Source organism: Athene cunicularia (assembly GCF_003259725.1).
Source record: "Athene cunicularia isolate RWA chromosome Z unlocalized genomic scaffold, athCun1 chrZ_part1, whole genome shotgun sequence".
NCBI classification, from domain to species: Eukaryota; Metazoa; Chordata; class Aves; order Strigiformes; family Strigidae; genus Athene; species Athene cunicularia.
Window position 1 is genome coordinate 17,422,360 of NW_020799142.1, and position 27,379 is coordinate 17,449,738.

Below are 27,379 nucleotides of genomic sequence, written 5' to 3' on the forward strand. Positions count from 1 at the left end.
CCACTCAGTCTGCACCACTCTACCACCCAGTTGCATGCTTATAGTAATGTATACAAGCTCAGACTTGACAAAACTACTACACTGCAACCTCACAGCCAAGTGTAGTTTGTTAAGCATTCCTCTCCTTGTAACTTTTCAGCTTAGCCTAAGCTACCGCAACAACTTTCACAAAGTGACCCTAATGCTTATTCTCTTTTAGTAGCATGCAACCCAATGCTGTTTGGTCATTTCCTCCAGCATCATCTCATACCTACAGACAAAATAACTGTCCGCAAAATAACTGTCCTAGGGTAAGTATTCCATGAAGGGATTGAGAGCAGCCCCATGGAGAAGGATTTGGGAGTACTGGGCCATGAAAAGCTGGACAGGAGCTGGCAACATGCACTCACAGCCCTCTGCTCTCGTGAGACTCCACCTACAGTCCTGTGCCCAGCTCTGGGGACCTCCAGTATAAGACAGACATGAATGCAATTGACAGGGCAGGCCCAGGAAAGGCCACAAAGATGAATGGGGGCTGGAGCACCTCCTTTACGAGGACAGGCTGAGAAGAGTTGGGGTTGTTCATCCTGGAGAAGAGAAGCCTTCCAGCACTTAAGGGGGGCTACAGGAAAGATGGAGAGTAACTCTTCAAGGAGTGTAGGGATAGGATGAGGGGTAACAGCTTTAAATTGAAAGAGGGTGGATTTGGATTAGACATAAGAAGTTCTTCACTGTGAGGGTGGTGAGGCACTGAAACAGGTTGCCCACAAAGGTGGTAGATGCCTCATCCCTGAAAACATTCAAGGTCAAGCTGGATGGGGCTTTGAGCAACCTGAACTAGTTGAAGATCTCCCTGCTCATTGCATGGTGGGTTGAACTAGGTGACCTACCTGGAGAAAAACTATATGTTGGCAAAGTGAGAAGTTAAATAAAATATCACTTTTTTCTGAAGGACATTTCTACTGTACAAGTAGGCCATGTCAGTTTCCACAGAAAGAATAGTTTGTGAGGGCAGCAGTCTGCAAAACCTATTGCAATGACACAAGGTGAAAAAAAACATGTCTACTGAGCACAAAGAACAGAGCCAATGCAAGTGAACTGTAGGTGGCTCCCCCAAACGTGGCTACACTGTGTTGTGGCAGGCCCCAACTCAGCATTTAAAAATCCTGCTTGTCTCCATTTACAAGGCCAGCCCTGACAACCATTCCAGAGAGTACTCATTTACAGGCAGCACATCTGGGGTTGTTGCAGTCATACTTCTGCATGGAAAAAAAAAAATATTGCATTTTTTGACTGACTACTGTGTATACTTACTTCCACAAAACAAAACAGTCAATCTGTAACTGATTAACAGTATACTTAGCTCAGTCTGCCCTTCTTTTCTACAGCTTTAAAAAGCTTCTCTAATTTCTACCTCTTTCCCACACACACATTTCAGCTTAATGACAACTCATTTTTATTAGCCAATCAGCACTGTTCCAATCTCTGGCAAGCACATCTGCTCTTTGAACACTCAGGCTTATGCTGCAACCTGAAAAGGAAGCCACTTACCACAAGTACCACACTACTCCTAAATGCATCCAAAAGGTTTCAGACACTTGACCATCAATAGTAATAAAATAGCAGAACGCCATCTATCTTCAGGCTTGTGAAGAGTGGAAGCATGCCATTGACTCAAGATTTCTGTCTAGAACAGTTTTGCTAGTGCCTGTTAGCCTGGATGGCAGCACAAAACATGAAAAGCAGTTTTTCAGAAAGCACTTTCAGTAAGTTGTGGCGGGGGAGTGATGAAAAAACCTAGTTTAAAGTGGTGACTTCCAATGCACTCTCTAATGGCTGGACAATTTTCAGCCTCCTTACTAAAACTGATACACAACAGTGAAGTTCAGAGTCCCTATAATAGTAGTGATTCCATAGTGCCTGAAAGGCAAAGAGGAAAATACACCTTTTAGAGCTTTAACAAGACATCATGCTGTACCTTGTGGTAACAACTTATATCAAAACTAAGACAGAAGTACTAATACCTTAAATGAAAATTTGCACTTAGGATCACAATGAGGATGCCGTGGGTTTTAGTCTGTGTTTTGTTGTTTGGGTTTGGGAATTTTTTGTATTCCAATTTTTAATTTCTTTGAAATCACTATAGTGACTTGGCTAACCAGGGCAAACTGCCCTGGGATTCAGCAGCACCACACTGCATTTAGGATAAGCGTTAATGGACAGTGGACATCTGAGGCACTTTCCTTCCTTTTGAATAATGCACAGAAAACCAGCCTATTAAAAGTTAAAGGAAAAATTGTGTGTCAACCCCTGCTACAAGAGCTGAAGTTCTCAAAACAGGCCCATAAGATCTGGTTTTGAGGGAGTTAGCACTGTTGATTAGGACAAAGCTGACCGACTAGCCTTAGCCCAAATATGGTAAATGGAAAATGCTACTGCTCTGTGTATTCTGAACAACCAAATGCCAACATAAAGACGTAAGCCAGCTACTGATTTTCCTTTTGTATTCTCCTTACTCAGGGTGCCTCTACATCAGATGTAAGGCTCAGACATTCACTGAAACTGGAGGAATCTCCTGAATGCAGAATCAAAGACTGCCAGGATTCCTGCTGCTCGAAGGCAATATGCTTTAGAAAGTTCCTGGGTTACGGAAGTGCATTGATTTTTGTTGTTTTAAGGGCTCCCATTTGCAATTATGTACACACAAACAAGAAAACAGCATTTGAGAGAGGCAAGACAATCGTGACAGTAAGAACTTCAAAAAGGATTTTCAATTATCAGTCATTACACACAGACTTGTAAGACTGGTGCACACATTCTACTGCTCTTCACAATTTTCAACATAGCTGGTAAAGATGAAGTAAGATTTTTCATTCTGGTTTGATCTTCAGGTGGATAGTGTGTCATTTTACAAAGTATCTGGGCTTTAACTCATCCTTAAAATAATGAAAATTTAAGTCTTTCCTCAAGGGGAGTTTTGTTTCCTAAAGTTTGCTTTAGGAAACAACCCAGGTGACAGGTTATACCTAGGCTTTTCAAATATCTGCACAGCACTGTGTAAGGAACTGAAGGAAATAATGCCTCAAACATTCATTGACAAAAAAACTCAAGGACAAATTGTGGCCTTTGTGATTAGTCTAAGGAATGAACTATCTGCCCAGGGAAGCACAGGGTGTATCGAAGGGTGCATGGCTCTCCTCCCTTGTGGTTTTATAACCAAATTCCTTAGATAAACTTTGAAGGGAGGAGATGTAGACTTGAGTAAAACCGTATGTTCAGGTTAAGGCCTACACTTTAGTTTATGACTACAGCCTCCAAGGAATGCTAAAAGAGTGGTAAGAAAGATAAACAACTAATGCCAGATGGAGCTAATGACTGGGTAATTGCCCAAGAAACCAAAACTGAGGGAAAGGTAAAGGGGCAGGGGGAGATCACAACCACCAACTCAATTGGACAAAAAGGTTAGTGCACTCCATTGCCCCCCCAACACATGTGCAGAACCCATGCTCCACCTTTGGCCTGTCTCTCATGGAAAAGAGTTCATGGAATACCTGCCTCTCTTTGTCCAGTATGATAATCAGCTGATAAGATGAACTTCAAGGGTCACAGAAAACTTTGCTGTGTGTGCACCCACCACCCAAAATTATCAGACCTGAAACAACACTGGATCCAGGGGTGGTAATCTGGATTTGACTCTTCTCCTTCTTATAGATTTATAAGAGATCACATGGCTTATTATCCAAGTTTAAATTGTTTTCTACTGCAAGTAAAACATTTTAACTTGTTTGGTGTTGTTTCACCTTAATTTAACTCGAGGGGATCACAGAACCATTGTGACCCTCTGGGCTCCCAGGCTGGGTCATGACACTACTGTGATGAACCATCCAAAACAGACTTGGTTACCACCTCTCACTTTCGTCATCATTAAGACAGCAAGAGGAACCTTCAGTTTACCAAGTAAACAAAACACTGAACTGTAATGAGGACAAGCACAAGAGATGTGCTTCTTAATAGCAAGTATTTGGAACACAGTATTTTTCCCTTTAACTAGCAAAGGTAAGCATTAACTTTGTTGCAATACTTAAGATTTCTGAGTTTTATATGAAGTTTTTAAAAAGTAGAGAGATCCCTTTTAAAAAGTCTTCTATAGATTCTAAGTTACCAACAGTAAAACTATAAATTAACATATATAGTAAACATTTTTTTCCCCCACTTAGTTTCAGCCAGGCAGATACCTGAATACATCCAAGTTAATACATTTTGTGATCTACTGGAAGGTTATTCAGAATTACCATTCCATGTTACGGAATTACCACTCACACTTCCTAAAGAAAACTGATTAACATACCTTCAAAGACATCAGTCATTTTGCAGATGTGAGCAAAGTTAGCTCCATTTGACCATGTATACACAACATCCATTAAGTTGGGTCTGAACGAATTTAAGTAATTTTCTTCATCAATTTCCAGTTTTGCTTCTGCTGACACCCTGGCAATTCTTTTTGCACACTCCTTTAAAATAAAATATTTAAAATTTATAGATATGCTTAAACAGATTAAGTGTTCAACCAATAGAAAAACTTGCATATTATTATGTACAGTATACAGGATGAGGTTTCCTTTTTACTGTGATATTATTCAGTATCAGCAAGTAAACCATTGTTTACATTAAGTTTGCCTGCACTAACAACTTACAGTGTAGTAAACAAGCTTATGAAAGTTTTCAAAGGCATATTCTAGATTAGCGTGAAGATTTCTTGCATAAAAGGTAATCCATTACACAATGCAAAACCACATGCAGTGCCAGCCAAATTCATTGATGATCCAAAATCAAGTCTTCACCATGCATTTATTATACTTCACTCATACACTTTATTCATGTTAACATAAACCCTGATCTTTGACAGATTTCTAAGGGACACATTACCTGCATTTGCCGAAGTGGTCCTGCCAACTGCTCTGTCAATTTTGGCATTTCGCTGGACTGAAAAAGATGACATTAAATAATCTCATGTGCTCCCATAGATTTGCTCTACACCAAACTAAATGCAAAACCAGAAGTTCAGCTTGTGATACTGCCATCCTAAATTATTACAATTTCTCAAACCTGTTATCGAACACTAAAATTTACTGAATTCCCTACGTAATTTTTCCTCAAACTAAATCAGAAAGCAAAATCTCTCTGCCTCGCCTGCCAACAGTATGAAAAAAACACCTGCTTTCAGAATGCTTCCAAAATTCCCTCTATTTAGCTGTTCCATAATTTCGAACTGCCAATTCCATGTGGTACTGCCTCTTCCATCAACAGGTCAAGGGCACTGTCCATGTAGTGTAACACGGACATAGCTCGGAATTAAAGATACTGTCAGCCTGGAGTGTGTGGAGCAGGTATTCTTAAGCCTCTGTTTTGAAATAATCACTCTACATTTTAAATTACAGGGGGGTGTGTGTACATACATAAATACAAGCATGTATGCATGAGGAGGAAAGAGTTGTAGATTAATTAAAAGGACTGCAATTTTATGCAACCTTCAGCACATCATTCATGAGGAAAGATTTTGGCATTAAAGCTGCAACGCTTTCAAGGTGAACTCCCATTGTTACCAAACACCTTAGGAAAGGATAAAAAATGTGCAATGGCTCATACTGATATGACCAATTTCTGGAACTGAATTACAAACAATACTGTTGTTAGACAGAAATGTCTAGAATTCATGAATTGAACAAGTAACTCACGTTCTCTTGAAACACAAAGCAGCTTAGTAGTGCAGTTGCCTGTTCTGCAGATAAGTCATTGAAGAGACCATTGAACATCATTTCTGTCAGGAGAAGTTCATCAGCACTAAAATAAAGAGAAGGAAGCTTAGGGAAAAGACTTACTGAAATGTAATTTTTAAATGAAGTACTACTAATCTGTTTTGTGAAGCAACTGGATATAGATAATAAAAAATAACTTTTCACTTTTTCTCATGGGAACACCAAATACTGATATGTTAGCTTTTTAAGGGGAAGTGCTAGTTATAAGACTGTGAGATAGTATTTTGAACAAACTAAAAGCTCTTACTGAACTACCAAGAATCTCTCCTGATAGTTCACAGAAGTTACTATTAAGTTGCTTTAGTCAGTTTTCGTCAGACAGGATATCAAGAGATTGAAAAGAACTAGAGAGTTAGGCAACTCATGAAAAATTGGTACTGCTGCTGCTCAAAAAAAGACTCAACTGGGTATTTCCAAGATACTGAAAAGAGGAACAAACTTGCTTCAATTTACTTGTAGAATAAAGACATAAAAGAACTGCATGATGTGGATAAAAAAATCCAAACATACTATTTGGATAAAACAACAAATTTGTTGACAAGACTATGCCTTTATTTTTGGAGTTTACCAGACAAATGCATAGGATGGGGGAAGAAAGTACATTTTTTTTTACAAAGAAAAGTGTAACTCATCAGCACACAGCTCCTGAATGTCCGAAAGTTGATATAAAATTCTGATTCAGCTTCCTCATTTGCTATTAAATTTTGCAGGAGCAAAAAGGTATTAGATATCAAACAAATATAGGTAGCATCTTTCAAACTATCTGTAAGGCAAGGAGTACAGCAGTCATCGTAACTTTTAAAAATACACAATTCTACCAAAACCTGAGTTACACTCTGAAGTATTAAAGTCTGATTCATGACTTTCTGTGGAATCTTTACAATATGTTTCAATATAGATGTACCTGCTAAATGTATTACAGTAAAATGCATGACTTGCAATAGATTTCTTCCAACAGCTCTTATGAAAGCAATTAAGCTGTATTCCAAACTTGTCAGCTGCTTGGTTAATTGCTGATAATCACTGTTACACCCTTGTTTGTGAGCAACTCTGTACTAGGAGACCCAGGAACTGCAACCATAGAAATGAGACCATTTTCTCATCTAATGTACAATATTAAATGAAAATACTGCTTAAGCTGTATAAGAAAATAGCCATTGTTTTGGCATTTTCTGTCCACATTTTAGTTTTAAAATCTGTTGTATTTTGTCCTTAAGTTGCTATCTTTATTGCTTCAATCAGTATATTCCCTGCATGACACAGATCATATAAACTCCGAGGAATCTTTCTTTTAACAGTCTCAGAACCGTAAAATATAAACACCAATATAGCATATTGATTTCAGCAAGGACAGTGAAGTGTATACTCTTAACAATAATCACTTTGCACAGAAACCAATTACCTGCTGATTTCACAAGCCACCCGTCCTTTCAACTCAATAACATCTGAAGAAGTGGCAAACCCCAGCCTTCTCAAAACACGCTTGCGGCATTTGAGTTCATCCATTTGTAAGACAGTTCTGGCTTTTTTCAGTTCTCGCTTTGCTGTTTTAATATCCATAGCAATCTGGGGGGACAGAGGGAGAGAAATTAGATGTTACTCTTTTAACAGAGGCAACTGTTTTAAAGACATTGTTTGATTTACATAAAGGCCTCAGAACTACAGTATATAGTCCTAACTACTAAGAGGAAGGTTTAAAGCAAACTGAAAAGAAACCCAAAACAAGACAGCTTCATTAACCTATAGGAAACTCTGACATGTTTGGGAAGGTAAGCTACTTACCCAGAGTGAGGGCAAAAAAACCCAAATGGCCCACACCAAAAACCACAGAAGAAATCTTTGGTTGAGAAATGAACAGTTGTCTGAGACCTGTACTAAGTCTCAGCTAACTAACCATTCCATCAAATGTAACTCAAAGGCATTACTTCCTGCTATTAGAGCTTCTCCAGTGCTTTGCAGTTTATCAGTCACTGTCAGCATCCTGATAGCGGGGTGTGCAGTGCAGACACCCTCGCAGAAGTCTGCTTGGTCCATTCAGGTCTTACCACATGCAACTTTGTGCTGCCTGTAACAGAACTGCCTCACTTCTGTGAAATGACTCCTGGAGAACCTGTTTTCTGGATCAATAAAGGAACAGGAGAGATGTTTGTCTGCACAACCAGTTTTGGTCTAGCAGGGTATGACTCTATACATAATAATTAAGTGTACTGCTTCCCAGCTGGGAGTGAGCTCAGGAAGCAGCAGCACACATTTGTATTGTACATTCCCCAAACTAATAATCCCCATCAGTTCAACTTAGCTCTACACAAGCATATTAAAAATGATGTTTCAATTATCTGTGAAGAATTTACCTACACTGTATTATGCTATGTCTACTCAGTGAAAAAGACTCTAGTGGCACCTCTGTAACTTCTAATCCCTAATGACTTTTTCTTAAGAGCTTTTTTCTCAGATGTACCTCCTATCTGTACCAATCAAGGGCATGCCACCAAGTCAGCCAGTTTGTTAGTGAGATTCAATAATATGCTTATTAATTTTAAAAGTATTATTTGGGCTTTGCAAATAAAAAGAAAAGCAATTCAGAAGGGAACTCTTACTTCTCTCTCTTCAGCTAAATATCGTGGTTTGGTTTGTATTTTTACCTGTGCCTTTTTTTCACAAAGTTTGTATACAGTTTCCAAGTTGGGATCATTGTGAAGAGGATGGGAATACATCCTATGCTCAAATGCCTCTACTTTTTGGATTACTTTTTTCAGTCCCTGATCTTTGATGCCCATGTCATCGATAGGGTCTAGCAATGGTACTCCATCAGGAAATCGCTTCTGTACTTCCTAAAAGGAAAAGAATATTTTTTTTAAGATTAGTAACAGTAAAATCAACTATACTTCTACAAATCAGTGGTCAGAACTATAGAGACACAGAAGGCACTGGTGTAAGTTTGTTAAGCAATGTTTCAGAAGTTTTCAAAATCAGTTTAAAATGACTGTTGACAAGGAGAAACGACATAACTCATGGCTTCCAAGTCCTTTTAAGAATGAGATGAAGATGTGACATGAGCTTTAGATAAGTTTCTTTAGAACAAGTTGTCTTGGGTTCAAGAGTACCTCACTAATCTGAGTAAAGAGTTTACACAGCTTAGTAGAACTTACTTGTATAGATTTTAACACACTTTGCCTGTTGTCAACAGGCCTCAGGTCTTTCGGTATGTAAAGTCGGACACTGCTGATAGCTGAGAGAAGATGTACCAAAACAGGAACAACCTATCAAAGACAGTGCAGTAACTGATAAATCAGTGAAAAAATATTTATTATTACTGTTCCATAGCAAAACTTTACAAAGGAAAAGATCTAAGTACACAAGGACAGAGCAGTAGGTAAAGAAGTATCAGAAAGCAGGAAAATGTTGGAAGCAGGAAAATGCGGGTAATGAGATAAGGTATTAATAAAGAAGAAAACTAGATTTATCCAAATGGGAAAATTCTGTATTCAGTTAAATCTGGAGGGAGGCCACAAGCAGAAAAGAAGTTTTCCATTTTTCTATTATCTTGCCTCTTATCTACTGGAATACGTCTTAGGATCCAAATCAGACTAATTATTGTCATATACATAGGAATGCTAACAATAGAGAACATCAAATCAATAAATGTATATTCGTAAGTATCAAAAACATGAAGACACCATGAAGAATCAAAACTCAAGCTTTAAACTGACTTTGTGAAAAAAAACATGAAGACCTCATAAACCACTGTCTGGTCTGAAAATTTTCATTGTTTGTCTTGATATAGGTTTTCAAATTGAAAAATTTAAATAATGCAGATGCTTTCAATAAAAATGACCATTTAATTTTAGAATGAGAAAGCCTCACAAAGCTGAAGGGGTATGAAAAAAGAAGTAAAAAAAAGAATTTTGCTCCCAGAGACAGAAGATACTGTGAAAAAGAGTATCTGCCAAACAGCATTGCTAAAATTTATTACTTAAGGATTATAAAAATTCTAACTAAATTCTTGATCTAGAAGAACAAATGCATATTATGCACAAAATCCTGCACAAATATCCAAGAAAAAACAGCTTATAGACACTAGTTTATCTGCAGATTTTACCACTTATGCAGGTCATTCTCATAATGTTTACATTATGGCTACTGTCTTTCATTTACTGATTTGAAATATAGAACACAACAGTAACTAATTTTGTAAACACTTCTTATATGGTAACAAATTCACTCAAGTATTTTGTTCACACTTAAAAAGTTTCCTCTTCAGTGAAATCAGCAACTGTTTAAGAAAGTTTCTCTTAATGCATCAATCCTCCTTTTACCACAGCTTGCAAGTATTTTGGAAATAGAATCTTTGAGAACATTTATAAGAAACTATTGAGAATGAAGATGTGTAACAAACCTGCATCTCTCCTTTCTCATTAGGTCTGGCTGGCTTTGCAGCCTCAGTAGCACAATTCTTCAAACTCTCTTTGCTGCAGTGCAGTAGCACTTCAACTACATATAGTGGGTCCAATTCACCAGAATTTGGCTGTTGAGAGCACAGAAAAAAATTGTCCATAACAGTTACTTTAAAATACCAGCAAGAATGGAAGGAAAAAGCATGATTTTATTCAATATTACAGATATGAAATGAGCTACTGCTCTTCAGAGCATTATCAACTCAGTGATGCAGTATATTCTAAAAACTACTGAATCAGTATTGATTTAAAGTTCCCTCACAGAAAAATACACTTGAAAAAATTACTCCTTCCTCATCCTCCCTCATCAGTGTAGCCAAAAGTCTACTTGCAGCTTTAGGTGCTTCTGACTTTTCTTCTAGATGTAGCTCTCTTCAGTTACATCTTTTGTAACTGTAATGCAATATATTTGCACCATGCTAGCTAGCAGTACTGAACTTTGCCATTTTTAAAAAAAGAAACAAAATTTGGGCGATCTCTTTCATTTGCAGGTTTGCAAGTTCAAGTTTTTCCCCGCAATAAGGAACACAGAAAAAAAATCTTTCAATCATAACAGCTTGTATCTGCAGCAAACCAGAAGCTGCATCTTACAGGCCACACCTTTATATACCCCAAACTGCATACATAACAGCTGACATTCACTTAAAGAACAAAACCATGCAGATATGGTGGTTAAGGACTATTGTTCACAAAGCCTAACCTTTGTTATATACTGCTTCAAAAAAACCTGCCATTAGTTATTCGACTGGATCAGTATGCACTAAGGTTGCTGAAACACATTGCTACTACAAGCAAATCTTTTTATGACTTTGAATAGAAACAAGCTATAGGCCTAACACTGAAGGCAGACATCATCTTTTAAAATACTATGTGCAACCTTGTCTGCTTCCAAATACAAGAGAGATAATGAGAGAACAGTCTTTTCAAAATCCCATATTAACTCAGTTCAGTTTTACTGGGCAATATTTTTCATTACAACACACTATTTTTTTTTCTGCATGCAAAGCAGGGTGGAGCCAGCTAGTATTTCTAAGAGATTCTCAAAAGTACTATGAGAAACTGCCACAGTAAACTAAACAGAAAAACAGGATTATCCTGTTCTACTAGATAAATAACTTCTTCAAGAAATGCAGTTACTTGCTGGGGAAGAAGCTGCTCCTCTGAATTCTATGCTATATTTGCAGAAAGCACTCACAGCAACATACAAAACCCGTATGACTGCTGCTCTCCAAATTAGAATTTTAAAATAATATCCACATATACCAAATCAGTATCCAGCCAAAGCCACAGAAAGCATAATGCTGACCTGAATAAAGAAGAGACTAAACTCATAGCTGTACATATATGCTACAGAAAATACTAGAATTGGAGATGTCTAGAAAATTATGAGAGGAAAAAAGTATTTCTAAAACTAACTGTACTGTAAACCTATTAATAAAGGAATATACATTTATTTAATATTTGCTGTGAATATTACTCTCTGTAAGTTCACGTATACCAATGGCTTTTAGACAATGCTGTCCAGACATGAGTTAATCTAGAACTGCTTTTTGAATGTTTATGTTTGTTTCCTTCAGTGGGTTTTCTACAACACTTTATGTGCTAAACCCTTGAAAAGGAACACCCATGGTTTTATATGCAAGAGTAAAAGGACACTAGAACACCCTGTAAAAATTCGTTAGTCACAGACATTTCCGTCATATCAAGTCTGAATGATCCTTTGGTTCATGTCGCATTAATCCACATGCTTCAAGGATAAATTTCCTGCCCTCTTTGGCAGATTATTGCCCGATTAGGTGTATTCCAAGGATTTTATATTTGCCCTGAAACTTCTTCTACTTTATGTGCCTGGAAACAAAACAAGGTAAAACAGCTGATCATATCTGCAAATCAAGAAATGTGACACTCAGATTTCCAGATTGATAACATCAGACTCACTGAAAATTTAGTGACCACAACACAGCAAAAATAATGCTTATTCAGTAAACATAAATACATATGAACAGGTAAGCACATAAATTTAAGTTTAGTACATAAGGATTATAATTATGCTGAATAAGGAAGACCAAATTTCAGCATCTCAAATTTTAATATCAGTAACTGTTAACAGACAAAATTATGTCTAGAATCAGGGATCAGATGACAATATGGACTATAAACAGCACAACAGTTAAACTAGCATACTGCTGGCACAATCTAGTGGAAATAAAATTTCTTGCTCCAAAATATTTGGTTTTTTTTTAATGAATTCCAAAGCAAATAGTTACTTTGCTGCCTGCTGTACTGTACAATATATAGCAAGCACCACTGCATGACATAAATTCTTCTGTCTGCTTTAATTCAGGGTAAAGTGCTATTTGTATTCACAATTTTGTGGAACACTGCATCATGAAATTATGCTGGAAAAACATATAAATTAGCAATGAACAAAACTGACAATGACTCATGCTTTTGCTTTCACAATGCAATGACTAAAGAATTACTCAAATACAGACATACTGTAATCCTAAATATCAATCTTAATTACATATATTCCTCACTAGAAAGAGAACTTCACTAGAAACCATGAAGAAAAATTTACAACTAAAGAAAAACTACTAATAGAGACTGAATTCCACGTAATTTCTAAAAGCAAAGCCAAAGAACTGTCACAGCTTAGAAGTGGATGAAGGGTTAAAGGCATGGCATAATAGTGACATGCTGCAATACTAAGTATACTACTACATTGAACTTGGGGAAATGTATCTGTATCCCAGGACAAAAATACATTGAACAGGCACATTAAAATGGGTAAATAACAGCCTCTAAGTCATTTGTTTTGCCTCTCCTCATTGAAAGTAGTCTTTCTATACCCATTTTAAAAGTTATATAGCTTTAAGTCTGTTCCATAATTTTCAGCATCTATTGTCATTCTTTCCAAAGAGCTCAGAAGGAAAAATTCAACCCAGCTGCTAGAATGACTTAATGAAAAAAGGGCTGCTGGAGCCAGAGCCATCCCCTGCACAACTGACCGTAATTTCAAAGCTAATATTCAAACCTAAAGGCTTTATACAACAGTGAGACAGGTCAGATCGAAAAGGCAAATATATATGTGGGTAAAATATGACACAGATAGAAGAAATGCCTCCAGTGACACAGAGGTTGGCAGTTTTACTTAGAAGGCTGGGGTGAGAAGGAAATCTGTTTTGCTGTTCACATGGCTCTATGAAAAAGGCAGTCTAGAAGCAAAAGTTTAAGCAATAGCAGTAACAGTCCAGCTTTTCAACTTGAAAAAGAAATGTGACTTTCAAAGGGAAGATGGAAAACAAAACAAAGTTATCTTTTAATAAGTTCTGTATGTACACATTTTTCTCATTTTCTCTTTAATGAATATGTATCAGAGAAGCACCAAAAGGTGCCACAATACAGAGTCATCACCAGAACTTGACAACTTCTCATTTAGACCTAGTAATTAATGCCAATGCTCTCCAGCCAAAATTACAGCAAAAATGCCACGACAGAAAAATACACTTTAAACTTTGGTTTTAATTTAACCAGCCTGTCAAAACATTTTTAAAAGGGAGAATAAAACATCATCTCTGGGGTTATGTGGAGACCAACTATAAAAATGGATTTTTGGAATTAAAAACAAATCTGGCTTCTATTCCATCACTGCCCTCTGTATTTTCTTCCACATTTCCCTGAATGCATTTCTACTGTTTTGCTCTCTTCGTAGTTTAACTTCCCAACCCTCAACTCTACAGAAATGTCTCAGGAGAAGTAATCCCATGTCTCATGCACTAGGTCAGGACTCAAGACACAATTCCCCAGTTTCAGATAACCTTCTACACTCAGCTAGATGTCAGTCTCCCTATGCTCTCAACCCTCACTTACAGTTTCTACTGATTTTCTGAGTAGATAAGACAGTATTTTTCCCATGAACCACTTAGAGTAGTGCTGTTGGGGGTTGTCTCAGAAACAAGTATCTGTAGTACCAAGTACACTTTTGAACTACTTATCCCAGACATAACCAAGCATTTTCTCCATAAATATGTCAAAAGTTAAAAAATGAACACAGGATTTAGGGTTTGTCCCACCTTTCACAGTTTTTTTTCTTTATACTTTTACTTCAGGAAGGCCTGAGCATTTTGTAAATCTGAGGCAAAAGGAAAATTTTTGTGCCTTTGAGAACTACAAAGAAAATAGGAGCTTTATCTTATTTTCAGAAAAAGAATTGTTTCTAATGGACCGAATGTATATTTTACCTTAACATTTGATTTTTTGGAGAAATTAACCACCACTCCCCATCCAAAGTCATCACCTTCGTTCTTCACCTGAAAATATTACAAGATGTTATAAACTATGTGTAATCAATCCTAGCAAGCGTATCTTTTTCTATTTGATATTTACAACACCAACCATGGACTACTATTCATCATGGAAAAAGTGTTTCTTTTAATTCATTGTTGAATGTTTAACAAAGAACGTAAGTCAAAATTCTTGCTTAGTGAAATGTATGTAATATATCAAGATGGTAAACCAGCAGACAAGAACCCAGCAAATTTCATAGATAGATAATAAAAATAAAAACAAAACAAAACAAACATCAAGTTACCTTTACCAGTCTCCCTGGCTGTAGAAAGGGCAAACAGTACTTTGGTTTGTGAATATATTCTTCAATCTCTTTACCCAGTTTTGCAAGCTGCTGTCGGATTTTGTAGTATATGACCACATTTTCTTCATTGGGAATTGCTATTTTGTTGTACTGTCCTTCCAAATTATTCACTCCTATAATAAAAAGTAAAATCTCATGGAAATGAGTAACTTCAGATTTAGAAATCAATGTTTCACCTTCATATCTACATAACTAGTACTCTGTCACTATTTTTGGCATTCATTTTCTATTTACAATATCTGTTCTCTGGATAGCTAGAAATCTATAAATGTGTGCATTAAATTTTATTTATAGGATATTAAATATTAATACTAGAAAATATTATTTTTAAAGAAACAAGCTTCGGAAAACAAAGAAGGCTAGGTCCCCAATTGTTTAGGAATCACTAATTCAGGGTTACAGAGAAGTCCCACAAAAACTTGCAATAATTTGTAGGAGGGTATTCACTGTCTACCAGCGTCCTTCTACCTCCTCCTATGAAAATAAGGTTGCTCAAAGACATCTTCTAACAAGATATATTCCAAAAAGAGGGAAGTTGTTAGAAAGTGTTCTTCTTAACCTGTTTTAGGCTCTGAATTCATCAGCTGGAAATCACTGTTTTCTTCCTCCAACACTTTTATGCCTTATTTAGGCAAATCAGTTTTTATTATAAGCAACATGCTTTGTTCTCTCACACTGATGATAGCACTAGTAAACATAAGCAATGGACACTTTATAAAGATCTCTTTTTCTCTCTACCAACTCACTCTCTTGTATGCTATTTGAATGCATGTGGGTGACTCAGAAATCCCATGTCACTGGGATCCTGCTTCAGAGACAGTTCAGGGATGTGCTCCCTATTTTTAACTGCCAACTTTTTAAAGAAAAAAAGCTAGCAATCCATACTCATAGCATAATTTCCAACTTGATCTAAACAACCATTTCTCTCCTTTGTGTTTTTAATTGCAGCTGAGGTGATTACAAAATTTTAATACCCAGTATGGTGCATAAACAAAAAATGTCCAAGAAATACGAAAAATGTTCTCCAGCTTCATTTCTCTCTCTACTGAAATAGCAATGCTGGAATGCCAAAATGAAGATCTAGGTATGCCAGCTGGAACAGTGAGACTCTCAGGAAATACATACTATATTTGACTACTACCGTCTCAAATACTGCACCACCTGCAAACTAACAGAAACTGCAAAGGGAATCGAAACCCTCCCCCTCAGCACATCTATCAAAGCTACACATTGTGCCCCTTAATATTCAGTTAACAAATGAACAGATGAAATGCTCATTCATCAGTGGTAAAGGAAGAAGTTACCTCTTGTGTTCTTAAGATTTTTCTGGGTTAAGTTTTGAAAGAGGCTTCATTCTCAAACACTGGCTGAGATCTTTGGAAACTATCTTTGGCTCATGAAAACACACTATTTAAAGATCATGGCTCAAAATTTAGTTACTCAGTGGAGTGCAAATAATGTCTCAGTCCTCTCTGAATTTTGCATTATATTTTTATGAAACATTTTTTCCTATACTACTCTGAATCCAGTGTGTCTGAATTATTTTTTAGAGATTGTAATGAGATATTAAAATCATGCTTCTTTTAGATCAATTCTGCATATCAAGAAGGAGTAAGACCTTTTTTCTCAGCACCTCTAAGAAGCTGCAAGAATTTAGAAATTGTTCTTCTTTCTGAATGTCCTACAGTTTAGCAACGTGACAACTACAGAATCACAGAATCATCTAGGTTGGAAAAGACCCTGAAGATCATCCAGTCCAACCGTTAAACTAACACTGACTGTTCTCAACTATACCCTATCCCTCAGCGCTGTGTCAACTCGACTCTTCAACACCTCCAGGTATGGGGACTCCACCACTGCCCTGGGCAGCCCAATCCAACGCCTAACAACCCCTTCTGGAAAGAAACACTTCCTAATTTCTAGTCTAAACCTTCCCTGGTGCAACTTGAGGCCATTCCCTCTTGTCCTATCGCTTGCTACTTGGTTCAAGAGACTCATCCCCAGATCTCTACAGCCTCCTTTCAGGGAGCTGTAGAGGGCGATGAGGTCTCCCCTCAGCCTCCTCTTCTCCAGACTAAACACCCCCAGTTCCCTCAGCCGCTCCTCGTACGACCTGTGCTCCAGACCCTGCACCAGCTCCGTTGCCCTTCTCTGGACACGCTCGAGTCATTCAATGTCCTTTTTGTAGTGAGGGGCCCAAAACTGAACACAGGAATCGAGGGGCGGCCTCACCAGTGCCGAGTACAGGGGTCAGATCCCTTCCCTGTCCCTGCTGGCCACGCTATTGCTGACACAAGCCAGGATGCCATTGGCCTTCTTGGCCCCCTGGGCACACTGCTGGCTCCTGTTCAGCCGGCTGTCAATCAGCACCCCCAGGTCCCTCTCTGACTGGCAGCTCTCCAGCCACTCCTCCCCAAGCCTGTAGCGCTGCTGGGGGTTGTTGTGGCCCAAGGGCAGCCCCCGGAATTTGCCCTTATTAAAACTCCTGCAGTTGGGCTCAGCCCATGGCTCCAGCCTGTCCAAGTCTCTGCAGAGCCTCCCTGCCCTCGAGCAGATCAACACTCCCACCCAACCCGGTGTCATCTGCAAACTGACTGAGGGTGCACTCGATCTCCTTGTCTAGATCATCAATAAAGATGTTTAACAGAAGTGGCCCCAAAAGCGAGCCCCGGGGGACACCACTCGTGACTGGCCGCCAACCAGATTTAACTCCGTTCACCACAACACTTTGGGCCCAGTCGTCCAGCCAGTTTTTTACCCAGCAAAGCGTGTGCCCATCCAAGCCATGAGCAGCCAGTTTTGTCAGGAGAATGCTGACAAAACAACCATTCTTGTCTGACTTATTGAGGAAAGCTCTCTTCATAGACTGACAGTGCATATCAATAAAGGTCCTAAGAATAAGAGGAAATTACTCTTCCTGAAACTGTAACTTAACAGGAAATGTTGCAGTGGCAACTGTTGGCAGGGCAGGCAAGAACTGCAGAGGTAACTCTTAGAAGGAATTCTTAGAAGTGTGATGAAGTGCAACTACCTGATCTCACAGTGCAGCACCTTTTATACTGACCCTTGTAAGTACAACATACAGTAATACTTACTTTCTACTATTTCTGGAATAGTTCTGTAATGTTGGAACTGATAGAAGGATTTTTCTAACATGTATTCGGGATTAATCTCCTCTACTCGAAGCAAGTTCAATACCATGTTGTACGTCAGGTGGAACGCACTGTTTAAAGGATCAGCTGAACCCTGAAAAAGATCCAAGAGTACCGTCCAGTTGAAAAATACAAATTGCAGCATATAAGAACATGCCAAATAAATCATGATGCAGTGTTTTATACAAGGAGCTACTCTGATGGGTAGTACCGCTTGTCTTGAATTTAGATTACGTGTCTCACCAAATCCTAACCAATTTTATTATGCTGAACATGTAACAGCATTTATATGACTCACTGCATCTACAGTTACACTACCATATTATAAATTAGTTCTGAATGAAATTAAAAGATAAAAAAAAAATTTGTATTCCATTATTTTAACTTTAAAATAAGAGTTATTTAACTATTTAAAGCAATCCATTATTTTAATACTCTGGAAAAACTTATTTGCACAACTTTTTATCTTAAGACTTACTGATCACACTGGTGTCTTGGGAAGTCTGTTCAAAAACAGGTAGTCAGCAACTTCTTTAACTTAAGTAATGTCTCACTATAAAATTAATTTACTTTGCAGGTTGTCCAAGAGAGGTTGTGGACTCTTCACTTGCCGAGACACAAAAGCCCATGGTCTTGGGCAGCCTGCTCTAGATGACCCTGACTGAGCCAGGGGCCTGGACGAGATGACCTCCAGAAGTCCCTTATAACCTTTTTTTTTTTAAACAAGGCAGTATTTACAGATATTTTGAATAACCTAAGAAGAAAGGATGCTGGGAGAGAATTGTGAGGAAATACCACATCACTGCCTTCTTTCCCAAGAACATCTACTTACTGTCCTCTGTCAAAAAAGGGTACTGAACTCATCAGACGCACATTTGGCCTGATTCACCATAGCAATTATTATGTTCTTATTCAAGAGGAAGACTGCATTATCATAAGAAAAGCAAACATTTAACTGATACACAATAAAACAACCAGCTATTCAAAGAATACACAGAACAGTTAAACAGTGTTCAGGAAAGATCTAGAAGACCTCAACACTACAGCCTCTCTGAGCAAAAGGCAAGAGCAAAAACTTGAAAAAAAAAAAAAGAGCAAAACTTGAGAAACTGTTTCTAACTTAAGTGTCAGCACAGGCCATCATGATAAACCAAGTAAGAAGTCACTGCAACCAGAGGCCCAAAATTTCTGAGGTATGAAACTGCCCATATGAAGTGCATAAACTTTAATCTAAAGTAGCACTGGTATCAAAGGAATAGGTGCCTGACAGTTCTTTAAAAAGGATCCAAGAGAAATCCAGAAGTTATGAAGCAGAAAACTGCAATTTCTGTGCAAGAGGAGTGGAAACCAGAATCAAGACAGCTGAACAGACTACAGCACAACAGCACAATAGACTCTTTCTAAAACCAAGGTAGATATCACAAATCTTTCAAAGCTCTTTGAAGGTATTAACAAGTACATGGATTATCATACCTCCTTGATTCATGAAAAGCTTATGACAACACATTCCCTAGTCCCACCAGACTAATGTAATTATGTCTTTAAGGGATTAGAAAAAACAAAAAATCCCAAGACCTGTGAATTACAGTTTAATTTGGTATTTTTTCAAAACAAAATTTCCCAGTAGAGACTCAAAGAGGTCTGGATTTATAGGACATCTAGAAAAGTCATAGATAGGAAAATAGCAAGGTCTGCTAAAAATACCAGCAATCCAGTGTTTCATGATGAGGAATAGAATGGCAAGAGAAATTGAATCTGAAAGTGTATTATAAGAAGATGAAGTACAACAGTTTGCAACAGTTTAATATTTATTGCCTATTAAAGAGTGAACTGAACTTGAAGTAAAAGATATTTACTAAACAAATGTAATTTCAGTAAAACCTATGGGTAAACTCAGCTATGATTAAACATTTTAAACTAATAATAATAAAACATAACTGAGTATGTTTCAAGATATATTTTTAATGTAAATATGTAATTGCTTAAAGTTCAACATATTCTATCAGACATTTTAGCAGCTCAGAGATGGCTGACACTTGGGAATGCTACATTTTATTTTAGGCTCAAGATTTCCTTTACCTAAAATCAATTATACTGTATCCTCTTACAGCTCCTTTCTTTGCCTTTTGCTATACAGTAAGGTGTCTAGCAGAGATATTCCCTAATTAGATGTAAAAAAGCAAGCATAGGCTATTAAAAAAACCTGTATGTTAGTTTATATATGCACATGCTGAAATTCAGATCAAATGCTCTCCTAGGTCAATCTAAATCTAATGGATTTTAAATGACATTACCACAATACATACATTTTATTGCAATTTTAAATGTACAGTCAGGAATTCTCATACTTTCATTGATGCACAGATGTCAGATTTAAATCAGAGAAAGTTTGAGTCTAAGAGTCCTTCACATGTAGGAGATTTAAGAATACTGTAATCCCATTTGCTTTATGTGAGATACAGGGGTTTAGCAGATTACCTTATAAATGTCAGAATTGTACTCACTGCATGATTATTTCATCTCAGAAAAAAAGCCCAGCTTTTACAAAGCATCCTTCAGCATATGTTTATACTAAGGAAGTACCAACATGTAAAATAGGTTTAAGATAAATCACATATGCTAATGTTTTGCTTTCATGATCAGAGACTCAGTCATTCTAGCTTAAATCTGTGAGAATACACACATAGGTTTTCACCTCAAGTCATGTACCACATAACAGAAATACCTCTTAAATTCGATCACGAAATATGTATTTGAAATAACACCATCAGATCTGAAATTTCTGCAAATAGGTTTATACTAACAGAAAAGTGTCAATAAGTATGATGTCAACAGCTGAGTTGCAGTGTACTGAGGAAAGCTCAAGATTCTACAGATGTCTCTGGGCTGATACACTAAAGGATGAGAACTGCTGCTGCTGGTAACCGATGTTTAACAAGGCCTTTTCCTTAGACCTAATAAAAGGATTATGTGCCCAAGATCTTGTCTGTTTTTCTAAATATATGAATTGTTCTAGGAAAGAGATAGGACCACTCCCTAAAAAGCCTGCTAAGCTAACAGACAATGCCATTTAAAGAATGGAATTTACTAAAGAACAGCAGAGCAATTATGCCAGTGTCCGTTAACGGTGGGTCAGGTTCTTTCCTATAGCAACATCCACTGCTATATCCAGGCATCAAGTAAGCAGCTGGAATATACCCATCAGTGTATCTACATATCAGCAGACATCTGGTGACTGCTCCAATCACACTCTGAACTCCTCTTTCCATTCCTGACAATGTTACATGGCTTTAAGTCATAATTTAGCTGTGTGTTTGCACGATTATCAACTATTTGAAAGAATAAAATAGCGTGACACTGTCACTTAAATGCTATCATAAAGTGAGAAAACAATGAACTTCATACAACTATAATACAGGCATAGAACATGCCAAGAAAACCGAACTACTCCTGCGGATTTACTTTAAAGGCTTTTTTTAAAATCAGCACAGTTCAACTCTGAAGGAGTGATTTAAAAATGAACTAAAACCACCAAACTATTTCCAAGATTATATAAAGCAGACTTACTTGAAAGGCAGCATTTGAGCCAATTGCTGATGTGGCAATTTTTATTTTGAACACACGATCAGCATTTTACAATTTGAAAATAAGATCATTCTATTAAGACCAAGCAGTTAAAATACAAATCCTGTTTTGGCAAAAATTGTGAATTGTTCCTGTTTCTTCATGTCATAAACACCAAGTTTCTCCAAGTTTTGTTCCCGTTCTTTAGGCAATACTACATTCAAAATAAAAAGTCTGAGATCAGCTTATTTTTTTTGAAAACTGCAACAGTTACTTCTCCAAATTAAAACACCTATAAGAAGCTTTACTATTACACCTTCAGCACAGCCAGTGAATTCTGCAACACGCATTAGTCTCTACAGACTACCCCGGGCTGTCAATAGACTCGCATCTAACAGACAGCAGTCACCCAGATGTCCTTGCTTCCAAGGACCAATTTTCCTAGTAGCAACATACAAATTTTGCAGCTGCATTAGGAAACCTTATAGCAAAACACAGTTGTTCTTCTATACTAAGTACACACAAAACATGAGTAGACAATCAAGCTTTTTCTGGTAAATTACAAAGATTGGCATGATTACTGAAGAGGCAGTTAAAAGTTACCTAAAGGGACCTGTCAGATATATATGGTGGAGGGAAGGGAAGAACAGGAGGGGAGGAAAGATGGATACATTACTGATAGGAAAAGGTGGACCTGTTTCCTATCTTGTACTGTGCAGGCTTTTTGAGAGCAACATGTTCAACTATCCTGGATTTTGCTTGCTGCTGTAAGAGGCAAAACAGTTTAACTTAGATCTTCTCCATGACAGTTTGCTCCTCTTGCAAACTCCTTTACTCAAGCCCTGTGCCACCAGCTCCCAGAACAATTACTTTTCTTACTTAAAAATATTGTAAAGTATATGCATGACATTTAACTCATCCCCTACCATAGATCCTCCTGTCACAACTCATCAATCTTCTCTTCAACAAGCTAGGGTATCTGACTCATCTGCAATCATCTGCCTCAAGTTCTCTGTCTCCAGAGAAAAAGCTCCATATTAAAAAAAGAAAGAACTACCAACTAGTCAAGCAGAAGACTGAGCAAAAGCCTAATTGATCAGAGCTGTAACAAAAGTTTATGAGAAAGGCTGCCCTGAACAGCCATCAAGAAGACAAACACAAGCTGTGTCCATGACTTTACTGTTGTTGGAAAACTACCATCCCAGTTCTCCAGCCTCCTTTCTACAAGTAATCCTCCTCCTCAGCCTGTCAAAGAGGGCAGTCCCCACACCCCAAATCTTCAACAGACAGTACAACAGATTTATGTCTGAATATCAAAAAAAAAAAAAAAAAAAAAAAATGTTTTATCCATAACTCTGGATGGAAACTGGTTAGATACATGAGAACAGCCTGGATATATCAACTAAAGTTCTCAGAAATTAATGACCTATTCTGTGTGCTTGCAACCACTTCACTTCTTGAGAAATTTTAAACCAACTTACTGTTAGCATCCTTCCAAGTTTTCCAAGATTTGGATTGCAAAGGAATGATTGGTTTAAGTTGATAATGTTAAAAATCAAGAACATGACCATAAACAATTTACTACAAAAATAATTTAGTCAAGATCTATCTGAAAATTATAGCAGCTATACACTGTGCCCTGTTTAACTGCCAACAACTTCAGAGTGCAGTCTCTCCTTAACACAACCAAATCATCCAACACGGCATTCAGCATTTCCTAGTCCTACCATTTCTTGACCACATAAACTAGAAAGAGACAAGATTGGAGAGGAGGAATATTAGTGTCTGGAATTGATATTCACAAGGTTTTTTCACATTTTTTTAATTACTGTTAAGACTTGGAAGCTCTGTCTAACAAGAGATGTGAGAGCTGTCATTGCTGCATTATGGCACGTAGTGTTGAGCAAGATGTACATTTGGTAAGGGTTACTCTCTCTGTTCTCTCTTACGGTGGGAGAAAAATATTTAAATTTTCAAAACTGTTCCCATGCAGAGAGAGGAACAAACTTTGCACGTAACTTTCTTGGTTTCCAGCCTCTCATGGAAAACGTGTACAAAGCTTTCACACAGAACGTAAGATGGCAAATACTGTCTGAAACTAACACTGAGGGACATTACTAGGCAACCAAGATGAAAGAGGCAACCTGCAAAGCAACAATGAAGTATCTTTCATAATGACACAAATCAGATACACTACAGGACATATTTTAGACCATCTGGTCCACTGACTGTTTCATTTGTTTATCAGTGTTTCCAGAAATAAGCTGAATGAATGAGTTTCCAAAGAGGAAACAAAGAACTGCTTTACAAAAAGGGCAGACAGAACACATTGATGATATTTAAAAGGTCTCTCACTTTTTTCCTCATAACAGGGAAATAAGTACATTTAGCTGTCTGTAACAGTCACCATTATGAATTTCTATGAAAAACCTCATCAAATAAAAATGCAAGTGACTGCTTGATAATCTGCAAAACACAGAAATGCCTTTAGTGAAACAGCAATTAACAGCACACATTTTTTCTACACATCAATGATAGTTACCACATGAATAAGTAGATCTCTCTCAGAAATATCAAAAGACTGTATAGTTATACTGATAACAGGATTATCCTGAGCCATCCTGGCATGATTGCAAAACCTACAAAAACCCCTTCTGTAGGGTTACTTTTAAGAGACAACAGTAAGTAGCTATTTTAAGCACAAATTAATTACCAATCTAGCTAACTGCTTTGCCCCAAAACCAGTTGCAAAAACAAAACCAGAAGCCACTGTGGGTGGCAAAATGCTGCTTTAGCAGGCTTTGCCGATGAAAATACCTCCAGCTTGGGTTCCACAAATGCTCTAGTTGTAATTCGAGACTTAAAAGGAAAAAAAATGTATCTCACTTTCTCTCGCCTGAAGTTAGTTCTGAATGACTGAACTTATCAGTCATTTACTCTCTCTAATATAGCAGGCTCCTACCATTGTAACCAACCTTAGTTTTACTTCAGGCTAGTAACTCCAAGTTATCTTCTTCCCCTAGGCCTTTTGTCTTCTTTCTGAACAGAACACAAAAAAATATACAAAAACCCTACACAGTTGTACCAAGGCATCCCCACTCAACAAAGCAATATTTAAACTCTCAAGCAAATATTAACTTAAAAGTTTAGAAACTGGCCCTCCCCAAACCAGGATCATAGCACTGCTACAGGAATTGCTCTGCACAGAACACAAATGGACAGTGGGGGAACGGTAACTCACCTGTGTTCAACACCATACAGTACAACGATTCTTTTGGACCTGAGCTAGCCTGCTAAGACTATAACTGTATTTGTATAATACATTTGAGAGAGTAATATTGCTCCTTCTAGGTTGGATGAACTCAGAGAATGCTGAAATGCAAAAACCAAATGGTATCTATATCTGCACTTAGAAGCTAGCCGAGATCCTCAACAGTCACTGGTTTCAGATTTGCTACTACAGGTAGCAGGTCACTGATGTGGCAATTTACAATTTCAATAAATATGCAGTATGTTTAACTTAAAGGACATGTATGCCCTAGCAAAGATCATATACTTCTACAAAAAGTTAACATAATTTTTAAAAAGGAACTTTCTCTTCTGTTCATCTTCCACCTACCATTCTTTTAAGAATAAGAAGGCAAAGAAAAAAAAATAAATCTTAACCAGTCAAAACGCATCTACATTTGTGGTGATAAGTTTACCAAAGTAAAAGAAAATTTCCAAAAAATCTATTAGCTGAGGGGAAACTGCTTTCCACAAACTGACCTAATAAAACTTAAGTAACTTGTTGTATTAAGAAGCAGCAACTGCAATTCATAAACACCAGTTAGCTTAGTCCTACTGTCTCTGGCAAAGCCTGCGGTGAAGTTCAAGAGTGACAAACTATTTTACATGCCACCTGATGCACCGCATCTTCCCACATTTTGGCTGCAAACAGCAGGAAGAATAACCATTTGTGGTTCTCTTCTATCTGCTGGCTTGTATAATTATCTACAAACTGTCACCCCGTTCACCATGACATCTGAGTATCTATTTCCCTTAAAATAGCTGAATTCTCTCCATGATTTCATGCTAAAATCTTGTTGACTTTTAGCAGATTTTAAATTAAGGTTAGAAATCAAGTACCTTCCTGAATTGAAGCCTGGAAAATTTCTGCAGTGCAAGCTTCATAAGAACAAGAAAAGTCTGGCAATAAAAAAAATGGTATTTTGACAATAAAAAATGTTTTACAAAAAAAAATAAAAATTTCACATTTAAATTGTTTTTATTTAAATTTTGATAAGGTATCCAAATGTTTCATTGATATTCTCATTTATGTCACAACTTTAGATTAGAAAGAACATTATACTGTCCTCAAATCACCAGTGACAATCTATTTGATTCTGCCACACCTTTTCAAAGAAGTGCTAGTGCCAACCTCCAGCTGAAATCTATTTCTCTCCCAAACTAGGCTTTAGTAATTTTCTAAGATCCTGAGGCATTTATTGTTATTTCCATGTGAGTAAGCTTTAAACCAAACCAAAGTACAATAGTATAATTGAGCTGGCATGTTATGCTGATGTTTGCAGAGGGACAGAATGCTCACAGAAGACAGTCTCACTAGAAGGCTTCACCTGCTGTCTTGTGCATAGTTCCAAACAACAAGACCAAATGGAAAACTGTAAGTACTACTCACTCACAAATTACGGGGAAATGAACTGAAATACCAGTTTGCTTCTTTAGAAACATCTTTAATGCATTTAGGGAAAAGTAAATGGAAAATCTGCACAAAGTACCACTTTAAAAGATGAAGACAACCCGCAGTATTAAAGATTCTGTGGAGTCTTTATCATAAAAGTGAGGTAGTAAGCCATATCATTCCATACCAATTTCAGTACAGGCCACTACATTTTTCACAAGAAAACATTACTCATAGACATTGTATCAGGATATCCTCTGGCCAAAGAAACTTGTGCTGCAATTTTGCCAAACACTGCACTAAAGAACTGCTACACTCTTGCCTGCATCTGATTGTACCTTGAGCTTCCTGATAGAAGTTGTCAGCAGCTCCCTATTCTTGACTTCTGTGACAGCCAGGCATACATAGCAAACAACCTCTGCTTCTTCACTTCAGACAGTGCTGATCATTTCATTTGATAAAGAACCTCTGTTGATGCTCTACTCCCAAGCTTCTTGCCTAATTACACAGTAAAAATTCAGTACCATTTGTAAGAACAAAATGAGAAAGTATAACAGAATAAATCTTACCACCTGAAAAATTTCCCTTTCACTGAAAGGGTTTTCTATATATTAGTCAAATGAGTTCAGTTATACTAAAACACATTAATAATTTCAAGATTATGATGTTAAAATATATGGGTATTTTAAAGGGTAATAAAGACTAACAACAGTTTTGGACTGTCCTAAATCTACCTCGCAAATAACAACAACAAAAAATCACCCCAAAACCCAACCACTCAAACAGAATCTATACTTTTACACTAGGTAATTTTTTAAGTTTTACTATTTTTCAACCGAATTCAAGAGCATACACATCCACATTTATTTTAAAACACAGAATTGATTTATCGGAGTTTTTTATGGCACTAGATAACTATGGCACTTCTCACGACCCAGGCAAGTTTTAGTTGCTTGTTACACTTTCTGTGTTAGAAATCCACAGAAACTTATGCTGACAGGCAGCTATGCTTATGCAAAAATACTAACTTCCAGCAATTTAATTACATAGCTCCTGCTCCAGAAACTTCCTGCAGTTAA

General features: G+C 37.3%; 1 protein-coding gene across 1 annotated transcript in view; it reads right to left on the bottom strand.

The window, feature by feature from the left end:
- Window positions 1-27,379, bottom strand: part of MTREX (Mtr4 exosome RNA helicase) — a 53,946-nt gene that overhangs the window by 1,150 nt on the left and 25,417 nt on the right. Inside the window, exons 16-25 of the mRNA XM_026865433.1 lie at window positions 17,999-18,149; window positions 14,844-15,016; window positions 14,494-14,562; window positions 10,192-10,320; window positions 8,945-9,055; window positions 8,438-8,626; window positions 7,198-7,361; window positions 5,715-5,820; window positions 4,906-4,962; window positions 4,328-4,490 (exon numbers count right to left, since the gene is read on the bottom strand). Coding sequence (XP_026721234.1) covers window positions 4,328-4,490; window positions 4,906-4,962; window positions 5,715-5,820; window positions 7,198-7,361; window positions 8,438-8,626; window positions 8,945-9,055; window positions 10,192-10,320; window positions 14,494-14,562; window positions 14,844-15,016; window positions 17,999-18,149 — 1,312 coding nt within the window. The remainder of the gene's footprint in view (window positions 1-4,327; window positions 4,491-4,905; window positions 4,963-5,714; window positions 5,821-7,197; window positions 7,362-8,437; window positions 8,627-8,944; window positions 9,056-10,191; window positions 10,321-14,493; window positions 14,563-14,843; window positions 15,017-17,998; window positions 18,150-27,379) is intronic.